The sequence below is a fragment of the Misgurnus anguillicaudatus genome, chromosome 5, assembly GCF_027580225.2.
Source record: "Misgurnus anguillicaudatus chromosome 5, ASM2758022v2, whole genome shotgun sequence".
NCBI lineage: Eukaryota > Metazoa > Chordata > Actinopteri > Cypriniformes > Cobitidae > Misgurnus > Misgurnus anguillicaudatus.
In genome coordinates, this window is record NC_073341.2 from 34236555 (window position 1) to 34262114 (window position 25560).

General features: G+C 34.7%; 1 protein-coding gene and 1 long non-coding RNA gene across 11 annotated transcripts in view; one reads left to right on the top strand and one right to left on the bottom strand.

The window, feature by feature from the left end:
• fibcd1a (fibrinogen C domain containing 1a) overlaps window positions 1-25560 on the top strand; it is a 273907-nt gene that overhangs the window by 232845 nt on the left and 15502 nt on the right. For 8 of the 9 annotated variants that reach the window (XM_073868066.1, XM_055168618.2, XM_055168622.2 and 5 more), the window contains one exon: window positions 15934-16113. In XM_073868066.1, the coding sequence (XP_073724167.1) occupies window positions 15934-16113 (180 nt within the window). Of the gene's footprint in view, window positions 1-15933; window positions 16114-16883; window positions 17494-25560 lie in introns of those variants that run through there. The other variant, XM_055168623.2, reaches the window with a different exon arrangement.
• LOC129442398 (uncharacterized) lies at window positions 20743-25053 on the bottom strand. 2 transcript variants are annotated; one of them, XR_012369714.1, is made up of 5 exons: window positions 22669-25053; window positions 22258-22352; window positions 21997-22117; window positions 21814-21914; window positions 20743-21675 (listed from the first exon to the last, which is right to left on the bottom strand). It is a non-coding gene; the product is annotated as an uncharacterized lncRNA (long non-coding RNA). The 2 variants fall into 2 exon arrangements; XR_012369713.1 differs by having other exon boundaries at window positions 21997-22352; window positions 22669-25051.

A 25560-nucleotide genomic window follows, 5' to 3' on the forward strand; every position in this document is an offset into this window, starting at 1 on the left:
ACATAGAAAGTTTGCTTGTTGCTCGAATTCAATGGTGCTTTACTGTAACCGCTGATCTACACTCTCAGAAAAAAGGTACAAAGCTGTCACTGGAGCAATACCCTTAAAAATGTACACAGTGCATATCACTAACTCACAGATACATACAGTAATGGTCCATTTCAATGCTTTTGTATCTTTTTTTGTAGGATCAATTTTCCCATCCAAAATACTCAAAAAAAATCTATTGGTGGATCACTGGCTGCAAGATGCACCAAACCTGAATGCATATGCATCAACATGGAAAGTCCAGCTATTTGAAGGTCTTTTGTATTAGAAAATATGTCTATTTTGCATCTCTTTCAAAAGAAGAATCTCTGTGGTACAATATATCACTTCTTTACCCCGCAGTTGTTTCACCCTCCGTCTATGCACAGACAGCAGGAGACTTTTATTATGCACTGAATATGTAACACTGAAAAACAAGAGCTGCATCAGGCCTAATTAAATCTCTTCTTCTTGATTTGCATATAATTGAGCTTGGTATCTAAAAAACGAATTTGCGGAGACAGCTTGACACAGGGAGAGCCCGCACCCAAATGTTTCTCACGCAGACGGCCGTTGTGAAAATTAGCCTGTGCGCACAAGCTTTGATGTGAATTCATCCTGCGGTGAAGTGAAGATGCTGTGTCACATCACTGGCAGGTGTTCAAAGACCCCTACATCACAACCTCAGGGCTCGCAGGGGGTGGTACAATCACATCAGGAGAAATGTGAATTTGGGTGTTTACTTGTGTGCGGGGTGCAATGTTCCTTCTGAGCTTCTGTGGTGAATTTCTGATGTCACTCCCGTGCAGACAGAAGACGACTCTGCAGAAAAAGAAAAAGTTTTTTAATCGTATCTAAAGCAATAGACAACAGTCACTGATGTTTAGCATGGAAATGAAGCTGGGCAACACACTGTGTAAAAGTACGTTAAAAAGGTCCCTAAATTGGTCCCTAGCTATCAATTGGGTGCTACCCTTTCAAAAAGTGCACCTAAAGACTTCATAATAGTACCTTAAAGGTACATATTGGTACCAGGTGTATACATATCTATACCTAAATAGTGCATATTAGAATCTTTGTTATGACAACTTCACATAAACCAATACACATCAGAACTTGTCATGACAACTTGACATTACCAAGACCACTTTTTACCATTGATACAAATTGAATTTGTCATTAAAATGTCATTAAGTGTTAATACTCTGTCATATTGTTTCATAACAACGTCATGAATATTTTTCTTGACCTCAACTACAGTGGTACAAATATAATTTGTGATTAAAATGTCATTAAATGTTAATACTTTGTCATATTGTTTCATAACAACATCATGAATATTTTTCTTGGCCTTAACTACAGTGGTACAAATATAATTTGTCATTGAAATGTCATTAAGTGTTATACTCTGTCATATAGTTTTATAACAGCGTCATGAATATTCTTTAGTTCATACAAATTTTTTTTTAATTTCCTCCAGATGTTTAAGAAATAAAATCAATCATTTAAAGGGACTGTAAGTTGGAAAGGGGAGGCGCTAGAGAGCACTGTTCGTTTGAATGCAAAATACAATTCCACCACTAGATGGGGGTAAATCCTACTTATTGCCCCTTTAATAATAATAATAATAATAATAATAATAATAATTAAAATCAATAAAATAATGTTTTATTGCATTTGTAGACCGATTGACCTAAAATTAAATGAAAGCAGTACAATAAAGGGTTAAGCCATGCAGCGTTGGGTCCATATCACTGGATAACAGTTATTTAAATTAAATTGATTAAATGTTTTGTTCGTTTTTTTCTTCTGTCAGAAAATGTTAGAACCCTTTGTGTGAGGAAGAACAAGTTCTGTTAGTTGTCAGTTTTTTATGTATTGTGCACATACATAAAGTTAATTATAATCTTATATAGTCTGTTGCATTTTATTAAGTCATTTAAAATTATTTGACATAATTTTAACACTTAATGACATTTAAATGATTTAATATAATGTTAACCCATAAAGCTAGGTAGTTTCTTAAGTTTGGTCATTATTCTGCTAAGTCATGTTTATGACAGATTTATGACAAGTTATGATGTATTGGTTTATGTCAAGTTTTCATAACAAAGACAATTTCAAACAATGTCATCTTTGCATTAAAAATGTAATAATTTAACAAATGACACTTGACAGTTGTTATAAATGTGCATAAAAGCTCCTTCATGTTCATAACATGTCTCATGTCAATCTTATGAACACCCCTTCAAGTAAAGTGTTACTGAATCTTTTTAAAGGGTACCGCCCCAATGACAGCTTGGATTAGTTTTTGACCATTTTCTCAGACGGTTTATAGTGCATTATACAATGCAATGTTTTAAAGCAACTTTGCAGTAATAACAGGTGCAGTCAATATGAACCAAAATAGAAAGACAATGAACAATAAGAATAGTGTTGATGTTGCAAACTTCATTCATAATGAAACCGAAAATTCAATTCAGCTATAAAGCATCTCTGCAGAAAACAGTGGTGTCATCATCCGGCTCAATTCACTTGAAGTTTTGTTATCATCCAAAAACATCTCCAAAGATATTGAACCCCACAGATCTCTCTCTTGTAATTCTCACATGTGTCCTCATGTCTCATGCGACTCACTGAAACGCAGATGGAGCGGCTTGATTAAAAATTAATAGCGGAGGAAGGTTGAATGAGAGGAAAATGAGCGTAGCGTGACAGACATAGAGAGATCTATCCTCCGCTGGCAGCATGAGAGCTTTCGATTTTATGATCACAACTCACTTCACATCTAATTGAAACAGGAATTGCTTTCTTTTAAAGATGCATCAAGATGATCAAAACAGAAAATTAGGTGGCCAGCGGTAAATCAACAAGTAATTTCTCACTTTAGATGCAGTAGATGTTATACAGTATATAAACTGGTTGATTATTTTAAGATTAATTAATATATGTGACCCTGGACCACCAAACCAGTCATAAGTAGCACGAGTATATTTGTACTGTATAAGCCCAGATCATATGAAAATATTTGATGAATTTGCTACTATAAATATATAAAAAATCTATTCATCATTAGTAATATGTGATTTTCAAAAAAATGCCCCTGGTTTTGTGGTCCAGGGTAACATACGCCTATGTATCTGACACAAAAGCTTTCAAAGTTAAATGTAGGAGTACACAGCAAAAAATGATTTTCAAGTTAAAAGATTCTTAGTATTTTTGTCTTGTTTTCAGTAAAAATATCTAAAAATTCTTAAATTGAGATGCTTTTTCGTGATGAACAAAACAACCCAAGCAAATAAGTCTAAGTGATTTTGTGCATAAAACAAGCAAAAAAATCTGCCGCTGGGGTAAGCAAAATTTTCTTTAATTTTTCTTGAATTAAGTGTTTAAAAAAACCTTCAAGATTTTGTTGGTTACCCAATTGGCAGATTTTTTTGCTGGTCTTATGCACAAAATCACTTACATTTGATATTTTTGGTCTAAAAACTAGACTTATTTTCTTGGGTCATTTTGCTCATCAAGAAAAAGTATCTTAATTTAAGAATTTTTAGATATTTTTACTGAAAACAAGACAAAAATACTAAGAGTTTTTTTTCTTGAAAATCTTTTTTTGCAGTGTAGTGGTCACTTTTGAAGTAAGTTTCACAAAACAACTGATTTATAACTACCATCCCATACACATGAGTACTTTTTATTGATATAGTATTTGATATATTTCTTAAAAATGATTGTTATTTGGGTTCAGTAAGTCTCTCGAGATTTAATTAAAACTGGGAATGTAATTCGGAGGAAACTCACAGTGTAAATATAACTAGCTACTTGCGTTTCAAAGATCACCACGCTTGATGTCAGCGCATGTAAAATTTTTGGCTAGAAGATGTGTGCGTTTTTTACAGTATATCAATAGCCAAAAGACATTCCCCTACATCAATGATTCCCAAACTAGGGTACATGAGGTGACGATACACCACAGATGCTTAAACAGAATTTTTTTTAAATTAAAGAGTAAAATAACATTCATACTGACTTGATGTATTTCTCACAGATTTTTCAAAGAATTAATAAATAGCCAAACTTTATGTGAGCCACAGTCTTTTATTTGAAAAACTAAAACTTTGTTATATAACCTATTTGATATAATCAAATTTTTTACTTTTTACTCATTTGAATCTGTTGCATTGGTTTAATAATAATAATAATATTGTACAATATATGCCATTTTAACATAGTATACATTGTGTGGCTATAGTCTGTGTGAAACTGAAGAGGTGCACTGCAAAAAATTATTTTCAAGAAAAAAAATTATTAGAAATATAAAAATATTTTTTTTTAAATTAAGAGGCTTTTTCTTGATGAGCAAAACGACTCAAGAAAATAAATGTCGTATTTAGACCAAAAATATAAAATTTAAGTGATTTTGTGCATAAAACAAGCAAAACAATCTGCCAATAGGGTAAGCTAATTTTTCTTAAATTTGTCTTGAATTTAGTGTTTAACAAAAATGTTCAAGATTTTTTCACTTACCCCATTAGCAGATTTTTTTTGCTTGTTTTATGCACAATATCACTTAAATTTGATATTTTTGGTCTAAAAACTAGACTTATTTTCTTGGGTCGTTTTGCTCATCAAGAAAATAAATCTTAATTTAAGAATTTTTTATATTTTTACTGAAAACAAGACAAAAATACTAAGAATTGTTTTTCTTGAAAATCATTTTTTGCAGTGTGTGCTATTATAAATGGTTTGGAAAACACATTTTATTCATTGTTTTGCTATATTTTGTATCGGAAAACACAAATATGTCTTGCAGTATGTGATACGTCTGACAAGTACATCTTTTCAAATAAAACATTCAAATATATTCAAAAGCTTCTGAGAGATTGTAAAGAAGGCAGACTCGTACTTAAATCTGTTTTCTGTTCAAATACATTACATCCAAGGACAAGATTGTTATTGTAGTTCAAACAAACATTGTCCATTATGAGGCAAAATAACTGATTGAATAAAAATAGCATTGTTTATTGATTTCTCCCCAAGGATCTTTTGTAAATGCAAGAGAAACATCTTAACTACTTTTCTGAAGCGCATCACCAATAAAAATAAATTTTACCAAAATAATGTACTTATTCTAGGCTTGGAAGCCATGTTTGGCCCATCAAGGCAATACAAATAAACTTAGCAGAGGTTGTGGGGTTTGTGTTTGATTTTTGCTGTGTTGTGAGGTGAATGTCAGATGTGGAGTTTTTGCACCCTGCCGGGGTTTTCATGCTGCAATTTTAAAGCAGATCAATGCTTATGCTTCCCAAAACCAGATCAAACTCACTTTATGTCAACATATAAAGTCACCCTGAGAGGACTTCAGATGCCTTCAAGTCTAACTCATACATATACTTTAGACCAGTGGCGAACCGTGAGTACTTCAGCTGGGCCTTCAAAATATGCAATGAAGTGCAAATGCCTCTCCATGCGCAATTACGCATGGCGCAATAAATGAAAGTCACAAATTTAATGGATAGGTTCTACTTACTACACCGCCTTAATTCTTAAAAACAGGAAAATGGAGACAAGTGAGGATGGGGGAAAAAACACCGTAATAAATTGAGAGTAGTTTGTTTTTCATAAATTTAAAAATTCAGAATATAATACTAGGCTATTCGTATTTCGTTAAATCATACAGTGAACGTGTAAAAATTCTGAGCACGCAAAGTTAAATTACAGAATAGGCATCGTTTGCCTTTAAATGCAGTTTTAAAGTTTAAAATTACTTTAATCTAACTGATAAACACAAATACAGACTCTGCTGCTCTGTAAATTTGCATTTAATTTTTGTTTTTTGTAAATATATATTTAGCTGTAGGATAGCTTGTTAAAGCAACAAGCCCCAAGAAGCAGTGGGCCACCAGTGCATTTTATAACGGCTAAGGGGCGTTGTTAGGCACGACGCGAAGCGGAGTGCCTGGAACCCCCTTGGCCGTTGTGGGGTGCACTGGTGGCCCACTGCTTCGCGGGGCTTATTGCGTTTATAAGACGGTTGCTTCAAATTATGTATAGCAGGATTTTCATATAATAAAACACAGCAAATAAGTTGTAATTATATTAGTACAGATATTAGTCTTCCGCCAAACAAAGTAGTTCCTCAGACTCAAGTGTGTCTGCAACAGAGCGGTTCCCAAGCAAAACAGACGGAGCAAAGACACAATGAAAATATGATTCATTAAGACTGTGGTGTTTATTTTCATAAATCAACATTCATCTAATTTATACATTAACATTTATACCGTGCAACTGTTGACGTGTGGATCAAATATGCTTGGAAGCATGCTTAACACTTTCCCTGCCAGCGTTTTTTAAAAGAGTTGCCACCCAGCTTTAGTTAAACATTAATGCCTTCCAGAAAAATGTTCTTCTTTAGATATATAAACATACAATATATCAAATGAAAGAACAGACCCTCTGCTTTCAAACAACAAAATAAAAACGTTTCACCCTACCAAGGTTATTATAGTTTTGCTTTTTTAAATTAGTTTTTATTTTAGTATCGGTTTCAATTTTGCTTTAAATTTAAGTTTAGTTTTAGTTAGTTTCATGAATGGTTTTGTTAGTTTTAGTTTAGTTTTTATTTTGCAAACACATTTCTATTTAGTTTTTATTTTATTTAGTTTCAGTTATAGTTTTAGTAATTATAGTTTAGCAGCTAACAGCAGCTATACTGACATATTTATCTCAGTTAACTGATGTTGCTGTCAGCCTCAGCTAACCTCACATGCATAAAGCGCCATCTACAAGTAAAGACTCCTTAAAAGTTTGTAAACATTGCAACCTCTCCGGGTGGGTGGGGATTAGTTGGAGGCAAAAAGAGGCGCGGACGCAATGCTGACAAGCGTATGCTAGGACGTTTTAGGAGGGATTTATTAAACATAGATGCAGAAGAAGGTTCGGAATGGTCCAAATATGTAAAGTTACTGACTCTGCGTGACAGCTATTTTTATTAAATTAACTCTGTAACAGTTCGTTTTTGTATCTTGTTCTCATTGGAAACATTTTTACCAGGTTTTGGATATTTCCTACATATAAAGTATTTTCGGCTGGTTTGGGGGATTTTGTCAAGGCTTATTGTCTAATGTAACCTATCGCTGGGCTAACTATGATTAACAATGGGGATTATTTTAAGAGATCATTCAAAGGATGGCAAACACATCTATCGCTGTTTGTTTGTTTAACATTTAAGCTAGCTAGTGCACTGACGGTTGACTTATCATCACCTATAAAACAGAAACTTTCTGATTTGTACTAGATAAGACCAATACATATGATAGATTATTTTACCTGATATGAAGTCCGCACTGCAAACACGAGCATTATTTGCGATCGTCTCCGTCCATTCAACCACAATTGTCTTCTTTATTTCTGTGAAGGAATGTCTGCCGGGATCCGGTAAAACTTTAGTTTTGAATGAAAAGTGCTGTTACTTCTATTTTGACAGCCAAAAACACAAGAGGACGTCAATTTAAAGTCAAAACCTCAAACTTTTAGCGCGCCTGCTGCTATGAGTTCTTCATGTTTTGCTTCCAGTAGTGATGGTTCGTTCGCGAACGAGCGGCTCTAAGAGCTGATTCTTTGTAGCGAACGAGCAGAGCCGAATCTTCAGACGCATGCAGGGGAGCCGGCTCTTCTAAGGGAGCCGAGCCAGAAGAGCCGAATCTATGAAAAGAGCCGGACTGCCATCACTAAAATGTAGAGCCAGCGCTTGAGCCGAAAGAGCCGAATCAATGGAAAGAGCCGGACTGCCCATCACTAGCCTCCAGCTAGAGCGGTGACGTCACAGTGACGTAGGCGATTAAGGGGTCTATTATAAAGCCTGTTCAGATTTTCCGCCACGGGATGAGAGCTTATTAATTACGAAAACGAATACTTATTTTTGATAATAATTATTTTATTTCAGTTAGTTTTTCAATAACTGTTACTCGTTTCGTTTAGTTTTAGTTTTTCATTTATTATGAATTTTTAATTTTATTTCAGTTAACGAAAATGTTTTTTAGCTGATAGTTTTAGTCTTAGTTTCAGTTTTCGTTTACGAAAATAACCTTGCACCCTACCTTCAATTGTTCTTTTATCCTCTCAAATTTTGAGCAAAATGTTGGGATAATTCCATTTCTGTGAATGACTTTTGTTAGAGATCCGATTCAGATCGCTGATCAAAAAATACACTTGAGTTTTAAAGTGTTGAGTGAAAGCATCAGTGTTTATGTTGTGTAAGATCGCCACCACTGATCAGTGATCGCCACCCAGTGGATAATATACGGTACAACTACTCCTCACGGAAGCATTAACAAGAAAACTCAACAATATTTATTGACACTTATCTGGATATCGCCATTAATTGTTCAATTGTTGAGGATTATAATTAATACAATATAATATAATTAGCCCACCCAATAAATCAAAATTGACAACAAAATCCGACATTTTAACAGTTATTTTCTACAGTACACAACAACAGTGGCGCAGTGATACAAGCTATGTAATACGGTTTGAGCCGTGGGTTTACCGGTGAGTTTTATCACAGCTGAGAACGCGTTTCAACCAATCAGAATGAAGAACCAGAACTGGCCGTTTTATAATAGTCTTTTTTCATAAGGGGAAATATAGCACCCTGCGTTCTCAGTGCACCTCCTTGTGGCTTATAACTGTTATGTTTTGCGGGCTCGCAAAATCCCTAGCCCGAGCCCCGGTGAATGTTTTTGCATTCTCTGAGATTTAGTTAGGTAATTATATTGTATGTAATTCGGCGTCGCCTGCAGTCATTACTATCCTCAAGTAAAACTGTCAGGAAGTGAAAGTATAATTAAACCCATTATTTTTCTCGTGTTCACGTCTGATATGCGCAGGCAGCTGCACGCGCATCTCTCGGCTGTGCTCTTCACGAGTACCCGCTTAAGTAATTTCGTTTTTACCTCAGCCCTATCAAACTAGCCACAACGTCAATCACGTTTTCTGCCATTTACCTCAACCACTCTCACCGCAGAGATTCGGGCCATTAGACGGTCTATGATTAGGACTTCTTCTTCTTTGGTGTTTTACGGCAGCTCGCATCCAGCTTGTTGCATGATTAGGACTTCATGAAGGCTTACAATGCTTTGTTTTTTACCCGCCCACTTGAAATCAAAGCGCGATTGGTCGATTTGCCCGTCACTCTCCACACCAAAACACATAGCTTGGCCTTCCTTGGGATTCTTGAAGTCCTAACCAATGAATGAGCCAGTTTACCGGGCCTTAATAGAGACAGACGATTCTGATTGGATATGAACCTGACAGTAAGCTTAACGTTAGAACATAGATGAGAGAAAATATATTACATGTATTAAATTAAATTAAATATAAATTTAAACATGTAAAAACATATTTTTATTGAATACTTTATTATTTATTAGTATTATTATAAAAAATATTTTTATTAATTTTTTTAGGCCTTCTCTGAAGGCGTAGAAGGCCCTGAAGGTTCCCCACTGCTTTAGACTATTTGTCCATGTTATGGCCAATACAGTACTGTGGTTTCCAACAGGGGGATTTATGAGTCAGACAGCAAAGGTTTATGTTCCTGTTGTAGTGTTTTTCTACATCTCATTTGGGAGAGTAAAGTGCTAGCAACACCAAGATGATGGGTTTGATTCCCCAGGAACAAACAAAATGAGAAAATGTATACTGTATATGAATTGCTAGAAATTGTTTTGGATGAAACCATCTGCCAAATGCGGAAATGTAGAATAAATAAGTGTCATGTCCACTTTTCCGATCTTTCCTACCCCTGTTTAGCTTCAGAAGGCAGATTTTACATCGGCTTTAGTGTTAGGACGCAAAGTCTGCTGTAAAGAGTCCTAAACTTGGAGGCCTGTATCTCCATTAATAGAGGATTGTGTTTGCAATGCAAAGATTTTGAGTTTGAACTTAGGGTTGTACACACATATTTAATTAATTGCTTGAATAAAAAGCATACATGTACTGTCAATCTAAATGCAAAACTAGTTATGGCATGTATTGTGACCAAATAATGGGCAAAATGTGTTTTAATTTTTCTATTTAAAAAACCTTCTATGAAACTAGTTTCGTTCTCTGTCTTTGCATGTATGTCTACAACAGCTATTGAATCATAACACTTCTCGTCTCCTAGAATGCATCCTTATGTTGTTTTTCTCACTTTTGGGTAAACGTCGCTGTGGATAAAAGCTTCTAAATATAATGATAAACGTAAATTTTTTTAAAAATTATATACACTGCAAAAAAATGATTTAAAGCAACACTATGTAGTTTTTTTACCTTTAAATAATGTCTCTAAAATTATTTCAGTGATAGAACAACTTTTAACTGGACAAATTGTACTGTTGCTGCAACCTGAGCAGCCTCCTAGCTGCTACAAGCACACTCTGAAATTGGCGGTGGAGGGTAGGAAACACAGCCCCCCCCTCCCCCTGCCTGCAGAAGAGTGTCTGATACCAGGCACTGTTGCGCTTTTCAACCACATGGGGGAGCTGTAAGTCATTTTTACATGGAAACTACATAGTGTTGCTTTAAAGAAAAAAATTCTTAGTATTTTTGTCTTGTTTTCAGCAAAAATATCTAAAATATGAGCAAAACAACCCAAGAAAAAGTCTAGTTTTTAGACCAAAAATATCAAATGTAAGTGATTTTGTGCATAAAACAAACAAAAAAATCTGCCAATAAGCACATTTTTCTTTATATTTTTCTTGAAGTTAGTGTTTAAGAAAAATGTTCAAGATTTTTTTGCTTACCCCATTGGCAGATGTGTATATATATATATATATATATATATATATATATATATATATATATATATATATATATATATATATATATATATATATATATATATATATATATATATATATATATATATATATATATATATATATATATTTATATTTATATATTTATTTATTTATTTTTTTGCTTGTTTTATGCACAAAATCATTTAAATTTGAAAAGCATCTTAATTTAAGAATTTTTAGATATTTTTACTGAAAATAAGACAAAAATACTAAGAAATTTTTTCTTGAAAATGATTTTTTACAGTGTATATAATCATTTGCACATTAATCTCTACATGTAAAACTGCTCAGCCTGCTGTCTTTCGCGTGCCAGGCCTGATGCATTGCACCTCTGTGTCTCAGCTGTAATGTTTTTAAGTCCCTGGGTTGAAACAGAAATGACCTTCGAGTGCAAATGGCCTATCCATTTACCCAGCGCTGAGGCCATTAGAAGGGTGTTTGTGTTTAATAGAGCCTGATGTCGTGCTCCACTGCTGCCGAAGCTGTACCACACCAGTCCACTTCCATTCAGAGCCATCATAACCATCCCTGCCATTACGCCAATATCATTTGAACAAATGTTGGTCTATTCTGTAGGACCAGAGGGAAAAGAAATCACTGCTTCTGTATCCGGCCAGTTAGATTCAAATGACAAGCAGTGCTTTCCAGCACAGGACTAAAAGTGTTTGGCTTAGCCATTACATTAGACACGCCTGCGTAGATACTATAACTTTCCTGTTTCATATATTTGACCCTGACTGTGAAATCAAGGCTAAAATCTCATAATTTAAAAATGAGAATAGGAGCATCCAATCTTTTCAAATTGATTTCAATCTTAGACATTATTTGACCTTACTTAATCAATATTAAAGCTATCAAAGTTAAATTTTCACAGAATGTGCTTTGCATTATGTAAGATGATTTTATGTAAAAAATAGTAAGTCACAAAAAAGTACTAGTCAAATGAGGAATGGTCAAATTAATGATCTTAAAGCATCGCTCTGATTGGGCCAAGTATTGGTTTAAAAATTAAAGAGCGATGTGATGTTATAAGACATTTATTCATTTATAATACTATCATAGGGACATTATGCATGCCACTGCATACCCAAAAATTGTTTACAGCACCAAAATATGTATAGTATCTACAAAATCCAAATACATTTACATCTGAAGCAAAATGACCCAAAATATTAAGTTGTCTTTTCTGGAAAATCAAGTGAGTTTATGCTTAAAAAGAGTAAATATCTGCCAGTAGGGTAAGTTGAATTAAGTTTATTTTCCTTAAACCACTAGTAATACTTTCAATTTTTATGCATTCATTTAATATTTTAATTATTTTTATATATTTATACAAGAATTTTGTGCACTAACTGGTGTATTAACTTTTGTCCAAACTTTTTTATTTGTGTGCATTGTCGTTCCATTCCAAAAACAATTGTGGGTTGCAGTAAAAACATTGCTAAATGGCGATAATAAAACGCAACTAGCCATATAATCATGCATATTTAGGATAGCCCAATAAATGGGTTTCCATATCTATTATTGGTGTCCACATCATCTATACATCCAATCAACCTTTTTAGTGTTTTGTCCCAAATGTATCTGTCCCTTTTGTGTAATAAACAAGTCTGGTATTGTATTGGCTCACCACTTGATGTCTAATGTGGACCATGAAGCTAAACCATTTAAGTGTCACTGGCCTACAATGTTTCATCTTTAATATAATATCTCATTATGCACTTGTTCATGGTTATTACAATCTGATCTCTTTGTAATGCCTGTAAATATCTAATGGCCCATTAACATCTGTTAGGCACAGTATGGTGTTTTTATAAAGCAACACATGCTCTGTTTAGTAAATATGGCCGCATGCTGCTAAAGTTCATTGACCTAACGGCCAACCCAAATATGTGTCGCGGTCCACCACGACTGAAGACCAGCAGCGAGTTACGATTAGGCCTCGCAAAACTCTATTGCCATATTGATTTTCTGTCCTGGGGGTGCGACACATACCCCAGTGATCGGCCTACAAAGGGAATTCATTTGTAGGCAAGCACATTAGTTTCCTGTCATGCGCCTTTTCTTCTTTCTGTGAAAACGGGGTGGAATATTAAGAGCAGAATTTACTGGAATCTGGGTCTCCTGTTGAGAATCGATCCCAGGGAGTAGACCAGAGTCCCTCGAGGAAACTGTGGGCAGAAATAAGATGTTACGTCTCTGAGAGCGTAAAGACATGTGCACTGTACCGAGTCTTAACTTTAAGATATAACGCCAGTGGTTATGAAGCTTTGCTTTAAATACCACTGTAGGTTCTCAATAGTATGTTTCATGTCGTTTCATGCTATGATATTCCTGTAGCTCATTTGGTGGAGAATTGCATTAGCGATGCAAAAGGTCATGGGTTTGATTCCCATGGAACACATGTATGCACTGTGAGTTGCTTTGGATAAAAACTCCTAAATGCATAAATGTAAATTATAAATGAGCGATCTTGTTCATTTCAGTAGAAGCTTGGCAACTTCCAGCAACACAGTGACCACTGTTGACAGGAAGTGGGTGTGTCCAGCTATGCGACATAGTTCAGAACATAGACTGTATAAAAGATGGACGACGCCTGTTCGCTCTCTTCCATTGGTGAAAAGTGAAGCCGCCAGTGTCCCGATATGGCGCTGACATCTTGGGTCTTGAGTATGTGCAGTAGCGATTTCGGGACCAGTCCTGCGCAGTAGTGAGCAGGAAGGGAAGGCGCGAAGTCAAAACCCCGCCCTCGCTCTCGTAGAATGCGCATATCACACGATATCACAGCTGTCAATCATGACGTGACACCACCGTTTTTATATCATTAAATAACTAACTAAACACAAACCTATTTTAAAAACAAACATTTGAATTTACATCAGCGTGATAAAAACTACAGTAAATGACAGAAACCAGCTTCGGAAAAAAGATAATTGAAGTGTAATTAATTTTTTTAGTTGGTCTCAAGTCCCATTGAATAACATGGGGAGGCGGGCTTTATGACCTATACTGGGACCAGTCACTGGGGGGCGATCGAGACGTTTTGGCTTCACTTTTCAGGGCTTGTGCGGCACGCTTAGTTCAGAAAAGTTCAACTTTATGCAAATATGGAGGGACTTAAGCAATGGGAGGGAATCAGTGGATCACTAGGACAACCAGAAAAAGGAAACCTTACTAATGACCTCATTAAATGGGATGGGCGACAAAATCACTGGATGATGTGCATTGAACTTTAGTGTTACACTTGGTGGCTGATCACACCAGACGCGTTTAAAACGCTGAAAAACAGGAGGCAGACAGCACTACCTTTTTTTGATGGACTTCAGAAAAGTCACAAGACAGCTGTCCTGTCAATCAAATATTGAAGCGTGAGCGCTCTTGAAACTTTGGTTTGCTGTTACACTGCAAAAAAAAAAATGATTTTCAAGAAACAAATTTCTTAGTATTTTTGTCTTGTTTTCAGTAAAAATATCTAAAAATTCTTAAATTAAGATGCTTTTTCTTGATGAGCAAAACGACCCAAGAAAATAAGTTTAGTTTTTTTAGACCAAAAATATCAAATTTAAGTGATTTTGTGCATAAAACAAGCAAATAAATCTGCCAGTGGGGTAAGCAAAATTTTCTTGCATTTCTGGAATTTAGTGTTTAAGAAAAATGTTCAAGATTTTTTGCTTACTTGTTTTATGCACAAAATCACTTAAATGTAATATTTTGGTCTAAAAACTAGACTTATTTTCTTGGGTCGTTTTGCTCATCAAGAAAAAGCATCTTAATTTAAGAATTTTTAGATATTTTTACTGAAAACAAGAAAAAATACTAAGTAAGAAAGTAATTTTTTGCAGTCGATTTTTCTGCACATAGTTGACTTTTTCAACTTCAGGCGCTCAGAGCACTCCTGCAAAAACGCATGGCGCAACAGGCAGCAAAAACGCAAGGCGGGCATAAACAGCGGGCATAACGCTCAATGCCCATAGAAGACAATTCAAAAAAGTTGTCTCCCACTGCCATAAACGTGTTCTGTGAGATCCGCCCCTTAGGCTGTTATATGCCAAAACACTTAAAAAGTATATCATATTAAAAAGTATATTAAAAAGTGTATAATTCCTGGTTCGAAACAACGTTTTAGTCTATTTTACACATTTTAAAGTCGCCAAGAAATGGAAGTAGCGATAGTCTTTTTTTCCTGTTATATATATATATATATATATATATACATATATGAAGCAAACACTAAATTCAAGAAAAATGTAAGGAAATTTTGCTTACCCCATTGGCATTTTTTTTTTTTTTTTTTTTTTGCTTGTTTTAGGCACAAAATCACTTACATTCGATATTTTTGGTCTAAAAACTAGACTTATTTTCTTGGGTCGTTTTGCTCATCAAGAAAAAGCATCTTAATTTAAGAATTTTTAGATACTTTTACTGAAACTTCTAAAACAACAAGTCTGGTGGTGGCCTAAGACTTTTGCACATTATATCTGAGTGAAACGCTTCTAAACTTAAAAAAAGATGGATGACTTGATTTCGTCCATCGAGAAATTATTGGATCATTGGCGGTTTGGCTGTGTTGCTAATCGCTGCGATCTTTAACCAGGCAAAAACAAGTCTCCGATAGCCCCCCTTGCTCCATTCCTTGTGATGGAACGTAATGAGAGGTCGTTTCGAGGCAGCCGGAGATTAGCGTTTTTTATAAAAGATTATGAGGGCACATGGCTTTTTAAAAAACATGCCTGACTAAAAACATTATTTGTGTGCATTTTGAGGCAAAACAAATAGTACTGATGCATTTAACGATATGTCAGTTGTTTTATGTAAGTTGTTTTCAGTTCAGTTTGGAAGCTCTTAAATTTATTTCCTGTCTGGGAAACCGCCCCATAATATTGTAAAAAAATAAGATTTATACATTTTGATGAATCACTTAAAATTGTCTATGTATGTTAGGCTAGGATATAAAACTGTTATGCAATGCGGCAGTTCTGTTTTTTGCAGTGCATTTGTTCCCATCTGCACATTTTTTCCACGCCATTTTTTATCAAGTTTTTCTAAATCTCTTTTTCAGGCATGAAAAGGATCCATGCACTTACCATTCAAGCCAACTATGAGTTGAGGATTGACCTGGAGGACTTTGAGAACAGCACATCTTTTGCTCAGTATGGATCTTTTGGAGTGGGTTTGTTCTCAGTTGACCCGGATGAGGACGGCTACCCGCTGAGCATCGCTGACTACTCCGGCACTGCGGGTACGGCGCACACTTTAGTCTGTCTTTGTCTAAATGTTACTGTGCTAGCGTTTACCTGCTGTGAGGTGTGGACCCTACAGTTTACAGCTAAGAGCTTTTACGTTTATTGCTAAGGCAGAGCTCGAGCGGGAAAGCATGGGTTATAATATATTACTTTGCAAGCTCTGTATACTTAAGATAATATAAGAAATACAGTCAAGGACCTGCAATAATGCTTATTTATAGGCAATATTAGTGTCAAGTTAAACAGTAATACAACAAAATCCAGAAATAAATTTTATATTTTTATGTGTTATTTCATGCACAAATAAGTGACACCAGTTGTCCGATGTTTGCTGTACAAGGAAAGCCTGATTGTTACTAGATTTACCTTCAAGCCCATTTTGGTGTAATGTCATGTTGTAAACCCATGTGCATTGATGATAAAAGCTATTTTATGGTTATTATGAAGCATTCATTTCATTAAGTTATTCATAATCACATAGCTTGCAAACCAGAACCGCATTCAACACTCACAGCAAAGCCAAACTTAATGCCCTGAGTTGCACGTAGCAAAACAAAAAGATCAGCCAAGAATAGAAATCACAAGACTAATTTAAAGTTTCCTGCCCTGTTGTCAGTGCTGTTTAGATATATTCCTGTGGCAAGCCAAGCAACGGGGGCCGCAGGTTATCGTCTGTGCGGTGATGAGCAATTCACTGTGCTTCACCTGTGCTGTCGCCGGGCCCAGTTTTTAACGTTAATTGGGTCCCGCTCTCTATTATTCTCAGGTGTCCTTCCCCGAGAACTGCTCTTCTCGCTGGGGCCGGACGCGGGCGTGACCTTCGCCGCGTGCCGGAAAGGGCACGGATAATGAAGCTGTAGAAAACATCTTTGGCATTCCAATAAAGCAGACACTACGCCTATTATGGGATATATAAACAAACACTCCTATTAACATAAATCAAGAGGAGAATTCTGCTTTCACAGATCTAATTAGACAGGTTGTCTTGAGCATATTGTGGTAGAGAAATCACACCACATTGATTCCCTGTCTTATCAATTAAAACTTTTCTCAGACGGTAGCTGTGGTGTCTTGATGGAATGGGTGCTTGATCTAATGCATACGTGAATAATAGGTTGGTCATGCTAAGGTGCCCATTACCATTACATCACATTAAGTCAGCTGCATGCTGTTAGCTTGTAAGATGCTAGCCTTATAGTGAAACTTGCTTTGCAAATAAAATGCAGGCAATGAAGTGAACCAGACATGTTTTGAAAACTGCGGTATAAGCAGAGAGATAAATGAGGTTTTTACCGTGTTGTCATATTATAAAAGTTTAATGAACCATGCACTCCAAAAATGACTTTCTTACTTAGTATTTTTGTCTTGTTTTCAATACAAATATTAATGCATTTTTTCTTGATGAGCAAAATGGCCTAAGAAAATACAGGTAAGTCTATTTTTTATACAAAAAATATACAATTAAAGTGAATTTATGTTAAAAAACAAGCAAAAAAATCTGCCAATGGGGGAAACTAATTTTTCTTGATTTTTTTCTTAAATTAAGATTATTTATTTATTTATTTTGCTTGTTTTAAGCACACTTACATTTTATGTTTTTTTCTACACTGCAAAAATGATTTTCATGAAAAAAAATTCTTATTATTTTTTTCTTGTTTTCGGTAAAAATATCTAAACATTCTTGCTTTTTCTTGATGAGCAAAACGACCCAAGAAAATAAGTATAGTATTTAGACAAAAATATCACATTTAAGTGATTTTGTGCATAAAACAAGCAAAAAAATCTGCCAATGGGGTAAGCAAATTTTTCTTGAGTTTAGTGTTTAAGAAAAATGTCCAAGATTTTTTTTCTTGCCCCATTTGGCAGTTTTTTTTTTTTTTGCTTGTTTTATGCACAAAATCACTTTGATCTGATATTTTTGGTCTAAAAAATGGACTTGTTTTCTTGGGTCGTTTTGCTCAATTAAGAAACAGCATCTTAATTTAAAAAATGTTAGATATTTTTACTGAAAACAAGACAAAAATATTAAGAATTTTTTTCTTGAAAATCATTTTTTGCAGTGTAAAAATTCGACTTATTTTCTTAGGTCATTTTGCTCATCAGGAAAATTATTCTGAATTTTAGAACTTTTTGATATCTGTACTGAAAACAAGAAAAAAAAGTAAGAAAGTGTTATAAATTAAGATGCATTTTCTTCATGAGCAAAATGACCTAAGAAAATAAGTCAAGTTTTTAGACAAAAAAACATAAATGTAAGTGAAAATTCTGCCAACAGGGTAAGAAAAATATTCTTGAAATAAGTTTACTTTTTTCTTAAACAATTAATTTAAGAAAATTCAAGAAAATTTGTCTAAAAACTTGACTTTCTTAGGTCATTTTGCTCATTAAGAAATTGCATCTTGATTTAAGAATTTGTACTGAAAACAAGACAAAACACTAATGCTACGTAAACCAAATGCGGGGCATCTCGTTACTCGCTCTAGATTACTCGTGGGATTTAACAATGCAAATTTTTCGATTGAGTTGAATATTTTCAACTTGGGTGAAGACACGTTTGAGGCGAATATCGCGTGTTTTCGCGGCAAACGCGCCGCCCTTATCGCATCATTCACATTGCCCTATGCGAGGACGTGTCTGATCACGTCTTTGCATTGACAAATCGTTGAACTTGCGTCTGGTGTAAACCCACAGTAAGAAAGTAAATTTTTGCAGTGTAATGGTAGGTTGTATTATGCACACTGCAAAAAATTATTTTCAAGAAAAAAAATCTTAGTATTTTTGTTTTGTTTTCAGTAAAAATATCTAAAAATTCCTAAATTAAGATGCTTTTTCTTAATGAGCAAAATGACCCAAGAAAATAAGTCTAGTTTTTAGACCAAAAATATCAAATTTAAGTGATTTGCAAAAAAAATCTTCCAATGGGGTATACTGAAAAAAATTATTCATTGAATTTAATAAATTTTTTTAAGGTAAGTGGTTGCAATCAGTTTATTTAAGCTAACTTTTAAACAAAAATATTAGCAGTGTTGGGAGTAACGCATTACAAAATATAATATATTACAGTAATATATTAGTTTTTGCTGTAACGCAGTAATATAACGCATTACTCGTAAAATTTTGGTAATATTTTACTCGTTACAGTCTTAGTAACGAGCGCGTTACAACAATGCATTTCAAAATTAGACCGTGTTATTTTAAATTTTTATTTTTGACCAATGCGCGCGACCAGCATCCACACATGAAAAAGCTGTGTAAATGGCTGCGTCCCAGGCCGCATGCTTCCGTACTGTGTGGTGGGCGAAAAGCACTGCTTCTCGTGCTCTTTGCCTACTATGTAGTGTGGAGGTGGGCGGTTTGAGACGCAGCGTATGTCCATTTCCACGTGCTGTATGCAACAAGTTCTTTAACTTTGTATTTGAAATGCGATTTGGACGCGGTGCGCGTCAAATATAGACATGTTTCTTAAAGAGCCGAATCTGGGAAGTCCGCGGCTGTATTATAAGCATTGACTAAAGTGGTCGCAATCAGGTCCGGTAGCGCCGAACACGCATTATTTTGCGAATAAGAGCACTAAGTAAGAGCAACAGAAAGTTTCTATCGGTCTCCTGTGCTGCTTGAACCTCAGAAGTAAAGAGACTTTTACATGTTGCCAGTAAAATCCATATCACACCAGCAATGACAAGGTAAGCTTTGCTAAATTACAGTCCATATACATAATAGATTGCTAGGCTATTCCTATGCTATCTACAGTTTTATTACAAACAGCAACCTAAACTACAACATAACATTAGTGAAAACTTAAACATGGTTATCTAAATAGTACATTTAAACATCACTGTTTAAAATTTTTACCAGCCTTTGTATGGGAACCTACAGGCTATTCATTGTTTGGCAAAAAGCAGTGCTCCTCTGTTTGTCTGTTAGCCTACATGTAATCCTATTGGACTGAAATGAGCTGTATTCCTTGAGGCCTAATCCTCCAATAGGACTTTTTGATAAGTTGTGTCAACCCAGTGCATGCCAGGTTTGTGCTGTGAATCTGAATTAAAAGTGATCAAAATAATAGAAATGAAAAGAGGTTGCGTGTCTTACCATGTTATTAGGCTATAGGTTGCATTATAGTGGGCTCTTTTACCAGATCATTTGTCTATGTTTATGATTATGACAGTAATTGTTACTGTATTTTGCCATAAGTCTTCACTTTGCCTATTCAAAGCTCGAGGGCCAACACATAACTTCTAGATTTATAAGCAGCAACAAACTACATTTTAACATTTTATAATGCCTAGTCATACTTCTATTCTTTTGATGAAAGTAACTCAAAAGTAACGCAAAAGTAGTGTAACTCATTACAGTTCAGAGACAGTAATATTGTAATGTAACTAATTACTTTCAAATGACAGTAATTTGTAATATATAATGTATTACACTTTGGAAGTAACTTGCCCAACACTGAATATTAGTAATGAAAATCACTTAAATGTGATATTTTTGGTCTAAAAACTAGACTTATTTTCTTGGGTCGTTTTGCTCATCAAGAAAAAGCATCTTACTTTAAGAATTTTTAGATATTTTTACTGAAAACAAGACAAAAATACTAAGAAATTTGTTTCTTGAAAATCATTTTTTGCAGTGTACACAGCAAAATCACTGGTGTTAAAATAACACTCACGGTGTCAAATTTAACACCGGCAAAGTGTGTATATGTGTCCACACTACACTGTGTTAATTTAGTCAAAAGTGTAGTGTTAATTTAACAACACCCATTATATGTTAATTCAACACTCAATATTGTTAAATTTTACACTTTGTTCAACACTATTCATTGTTGTTTCCACACTACACTGGTGTTGGCACACAAATACAGTGTTAAAAATTAACACTCATAATTTAAGGTCAACACCAGTGTAATGTGAATTCAACAATGTTAAGTGTTAAAAAACTGATTAATATCCACTTTTGTTGCTAATGGGTTGTTTCTATAAAAGACAAATGACAAGAAATATATTGCAAAACCTCTTTTTATTAAAATTTAATATTTACATTGATACACACAACACTTTGCATTTAACACTGCTTATTTAAATACCTCAGCTACAATTAGAAACAGAATACAGTATGGAATAATGAAATTTATCTTATACCACAGCGCAGTGACATGAAAACCACTTATTATAAAGTCTTTAATAAATCAAATAAGAGTTAAAAAAATTAGCCACCCTACTCAAAACTTGAATATTAAAATACACTGCAATTACCTTACTGGCAGGCAGAAATGCTTATCCTTCACAATACTAAAGATTTTTCCATAACAAAACAGACATTTCAATTCAAAAGACTTTTCATTTTTCTTAAATAATTTCCAACCAGGTATTTAGTTCTGTAGTTGTTTTACTCATGATGTAGTGGAAGGCTGCATCAGTGGTCTTCATCATGCAGGGAATGGCTTTTTGGTCCAGAATGATGCAAAAACTCTGGATGCAACTTCTGTTCCCAACGCAGAGCAGGCAGGGCTGTGCTGATCCATCCACCTCAAAGCATGGATTGATGCTCATCACCTAAGTGTTTTAAAAGAGTGTATTTGATGAATGTATTTGATGTGCATTTATGAACTTGTATGCATTTACATGGGGTGAACAATGCAAGCAAACTAACTGCTGAATAAACAACTAGAACAAAATACCAAAAAAACTTACACAGCACAATCAGTAGCTTCAGTTGCACATTGACCCTCTCCAGTCTTTCTTCCTTTCACAAATTAAGGCAAGAGGTGAATGAGCCACATAACTGTCCCGTCCTAGCAAAACAGAATTTAAACACCATGAGTATATACAGTTAAACTTTAAAACCGTAAAAGTAGCAAACCCATGTACACTTACCATATTTAAACTATTGTTGACCAGACAGAGGGTCATCCATATCTTCATCAGGACGTAGTCTGCAATTATCCTTTAATTGTTGTATGTTGGCTATTTTGCAATACATCACCTCAGCATATTTCTGCAGATTTTCAAAGACAAAAAGAGTCAAGAAAATACCAAAAAGGGTGCAGTTTTAACCGTTATTTGAATCAAAATCATCTCAGTATAACAAATCATGTTAGAGACAGTGTACAGTACTAATGTACTCTGTGTACTCACATAACTAGTTGGTAAGCTCTTATCCTCCAAACTGGGTTATGGAATAACAGTTCAGAATTCATGGGTATGCCGTATTCAAATAGTCTGGTAGGGTTCTATCACAAAAAAATGACAATAAAGACTCTGAAAACTTAACATTCTTTTTATATTAAAAACAGCACTCAAGACAATATGAATCTTCATTTATACATTTCCAAATTAGTTAAATAAATTTGATTGCTATTTAATATGATATCAATAGCAAAACGATGTATGAGAAGATAATATATTTTTATTAAAGTTGGCAGCAGGTCATGTGACTTTCTTGCCAGATTAATAACCATAATATGTACAAAACTACACTAAAAAGATTGGTTAACTGTTCAGTTATGTCAAATAAAATGATTTACATGTATAAATATATAAACTTACCTTCTGTAATGAATTTATATAAGTATTAGCAGTCGTTTCTCATTGGAAGTCATCCATGTCAGGTCTTCTTTATAAACTGCCCTAAAAACAGCATCTCTTCTGAATGATTTGAAGCACCCAGTGTGTACTTTTACCAAACTAGCATCTATAATGACAGAAAAACAAATGTTCGCCATACACGTTTTACACTTTCGTATGTATTTGCCATTTGCATCTGTCTGACATCTAGCGACACAAAAAGCTTACAACACACAATGCATCCAATCCAGCAATCTGTGCATACAAATGATGATATATAGTGAGGTTTTGGTAAAATGAATTGTTGGTTTGGTGATATTTCCCCTGTTTGCATACATCTTGGAAAAACACATGACGATGCGGTTGCGGTTTTCTCCGTGTTTTTCAGTAATTTGAATAATTAACCGATATCCGTGCACTCGCGTGCATGTTAAAGACCTCGTTAACTCACGGTATCTAGCCTATATGATTACCTCATAACGAGCATCATATGGTGAATAAACGAGCTTTCATTTAACTTAATTTCATACCTTCAATTTGTAGTGCATGTCGCGTTTTATCATGGTTCAATTCTTTCATTCATATCTCCTGTTAATATTATCCTTCTTGGTTCAAACTTTTAGCTAGCAGTTTAACTTTATACTAAACTAACAAGGGAACAACGTAACACAAGGTAGCTCTGATTAAACTGAACCAAATAACGAACAAACGGGAAATAAAATGGGAAAAATATCTTATTTAAGTTTTTTGGCATATGGCTGCGTAGAGTCAGACAGAGAAATAACAGTTTAATTTAGCTAAACCAAGTGAATATTATTTACCTGCTCTCTTCAGTCCTCCTTTGAAAGAAAATTGCGGTAAAATCCCTGACAGGAAATGTTTAGTGGAGGCGTGGCTTGATTTACACCGCTCAGAGTGAAATCTGATAACACCCTTGTTTTACACCGACACTGTCGTGGATATAACACTGGCCTAGCAATGGCAGTGTTATTTTATTACCAGATAGTGTTAAAACAGCATCAACACTGTGTATTTAACACCATCCCTGAAAATTTAACACTGGTGATTTTGCTGTGTAAGTATAAGTAAGAAAGTAATTAGATTAGATGGCTTCAGAGCAAACACACTTGGACTAAGAGCCACAACAGCGTCTGATTTTGGTTTCACAGAAAAAGAAAACAGAAGCTGAAAAACTTAAGAAATAAGGAATGTAACTTCTCAGGGCCAAACTATGGCTCCAGGAGGGCAAAATCGTGAAACATCTTTGACACCTTTAATAACGGTTTGTCAGACAAATGGCAAGTCAGTCCACAGAGTCCAACCATCACAGAAATTAGAAAGGAAAAATTGTGACACAAGGTTATTGGTAAAAGGCACATTGTGGCCATGAAATCAGGTGTGAAAACAAATGAATGTGGCAGGCAGCTTAAAATTCAGCAAACTGACTGACCCATTTTTTTCCTTTCTAGATATTAGCAAATGACTTGGAAAACCAACAATATACTTTTATAAAAAATACTTTTATGGGCATTATAGAATATAGTACCAGTGCTGTTCGATGCTAACATGTGTACTGTCTTTAGATATTCTGATTGTATAATAAATAAATATATGACCAAAATCATATCAGTGACCACATAAAATGCTAGGTTATTTTCAACCCAGCGTTGCGTCAAAAAGGGACAAGCCCAGCCGTTGGGTTAAATTAACTCAAAAAATGTTTATATTTGACCCAACAATAGGTTAAAACAACCCAGCATTTGAGTTAAAACAACCCAGCATATGTTCAATTATGACCCAATAGGCTGGGCTTGTCCCTTTTTGTCCCAAAACTGGGTTAGAAAATCCAAATAATTTGTTTATGTTTCTGTAATGGTTAATCCACCAGTATGTGTAAGCTCTTTAGTCACGGTAATTTTTCTAAAGCTAAAATATAATTATTGTTGTTATTTTTTTAAATTGACTGTTTTATTAGAAAAGCAGAAAAAAATAGGAAAGCTTTTTACAGATGCCCAATTATAGTTATACTTAATAGAAAAAGGTTTAATGGTTAAATGTGATGCTTGATTTATTTCTGACTTTGAGAGAACATGAAAGTGCTGACTAAAATTTGGGTATAAAATGCAAATTCAATTTAATATTTCTCACTTTTGTTTAAAATAGTAAAACATTGTGAACTCTCTGAAAAGAAAATGAATGATGTCGTTGTCAGAGAGTCACGTTAGCAAGCTGTTAACGCATGCTGCACTTTCGGTTTTGCTATGACCCGGTTATTTTACATAAATGCTTAAATGAGGGTAAAATGTCTATAGTCGTTTTTATTGCTTGGATTAATGAAGAATGATATCGTTGTTTAAACTCTATATGCTGTCAGAGTCACGATAGCAAGCGGTTAACGTAACTCATGCTCACTAAGGGTTTAGCTATGACCCGGTTAGTTTACATAAATGAGTGTAAAATTGTTAGTTTCGATCGTCGTTTGTATTGCTTGGATTAATGATGAATGATGTGTATTGATGTTGACAATGTCTTCTCAGTAAATCATGTTAGCATGAGGTCAATACATGTTGCACTATTGTTGGTCTGTGCCAATGATCTGTGGTCTGTCCGACTGATCTGTGATCTGTGCAAAGACACTCTGTCAGTTGACCAATCAGAGCAGAGTAGGCTACTGAAAGGTGGGGTTTAGGCAGACTTGAGTCGTTGAACCGCTTCACACAAATCGTTTGGGGATCTCTGAGAAATGGGGTAATTTTAAATTAAATTTTGAGAAAATTACAGTGTTTTTTGACCTTGCATGCATTTAAACCTGTTGTCTGGGACTTATAAACAGTGATAGGATGCTTAAAATTGTCACCTTACTGGCTCTTTAAA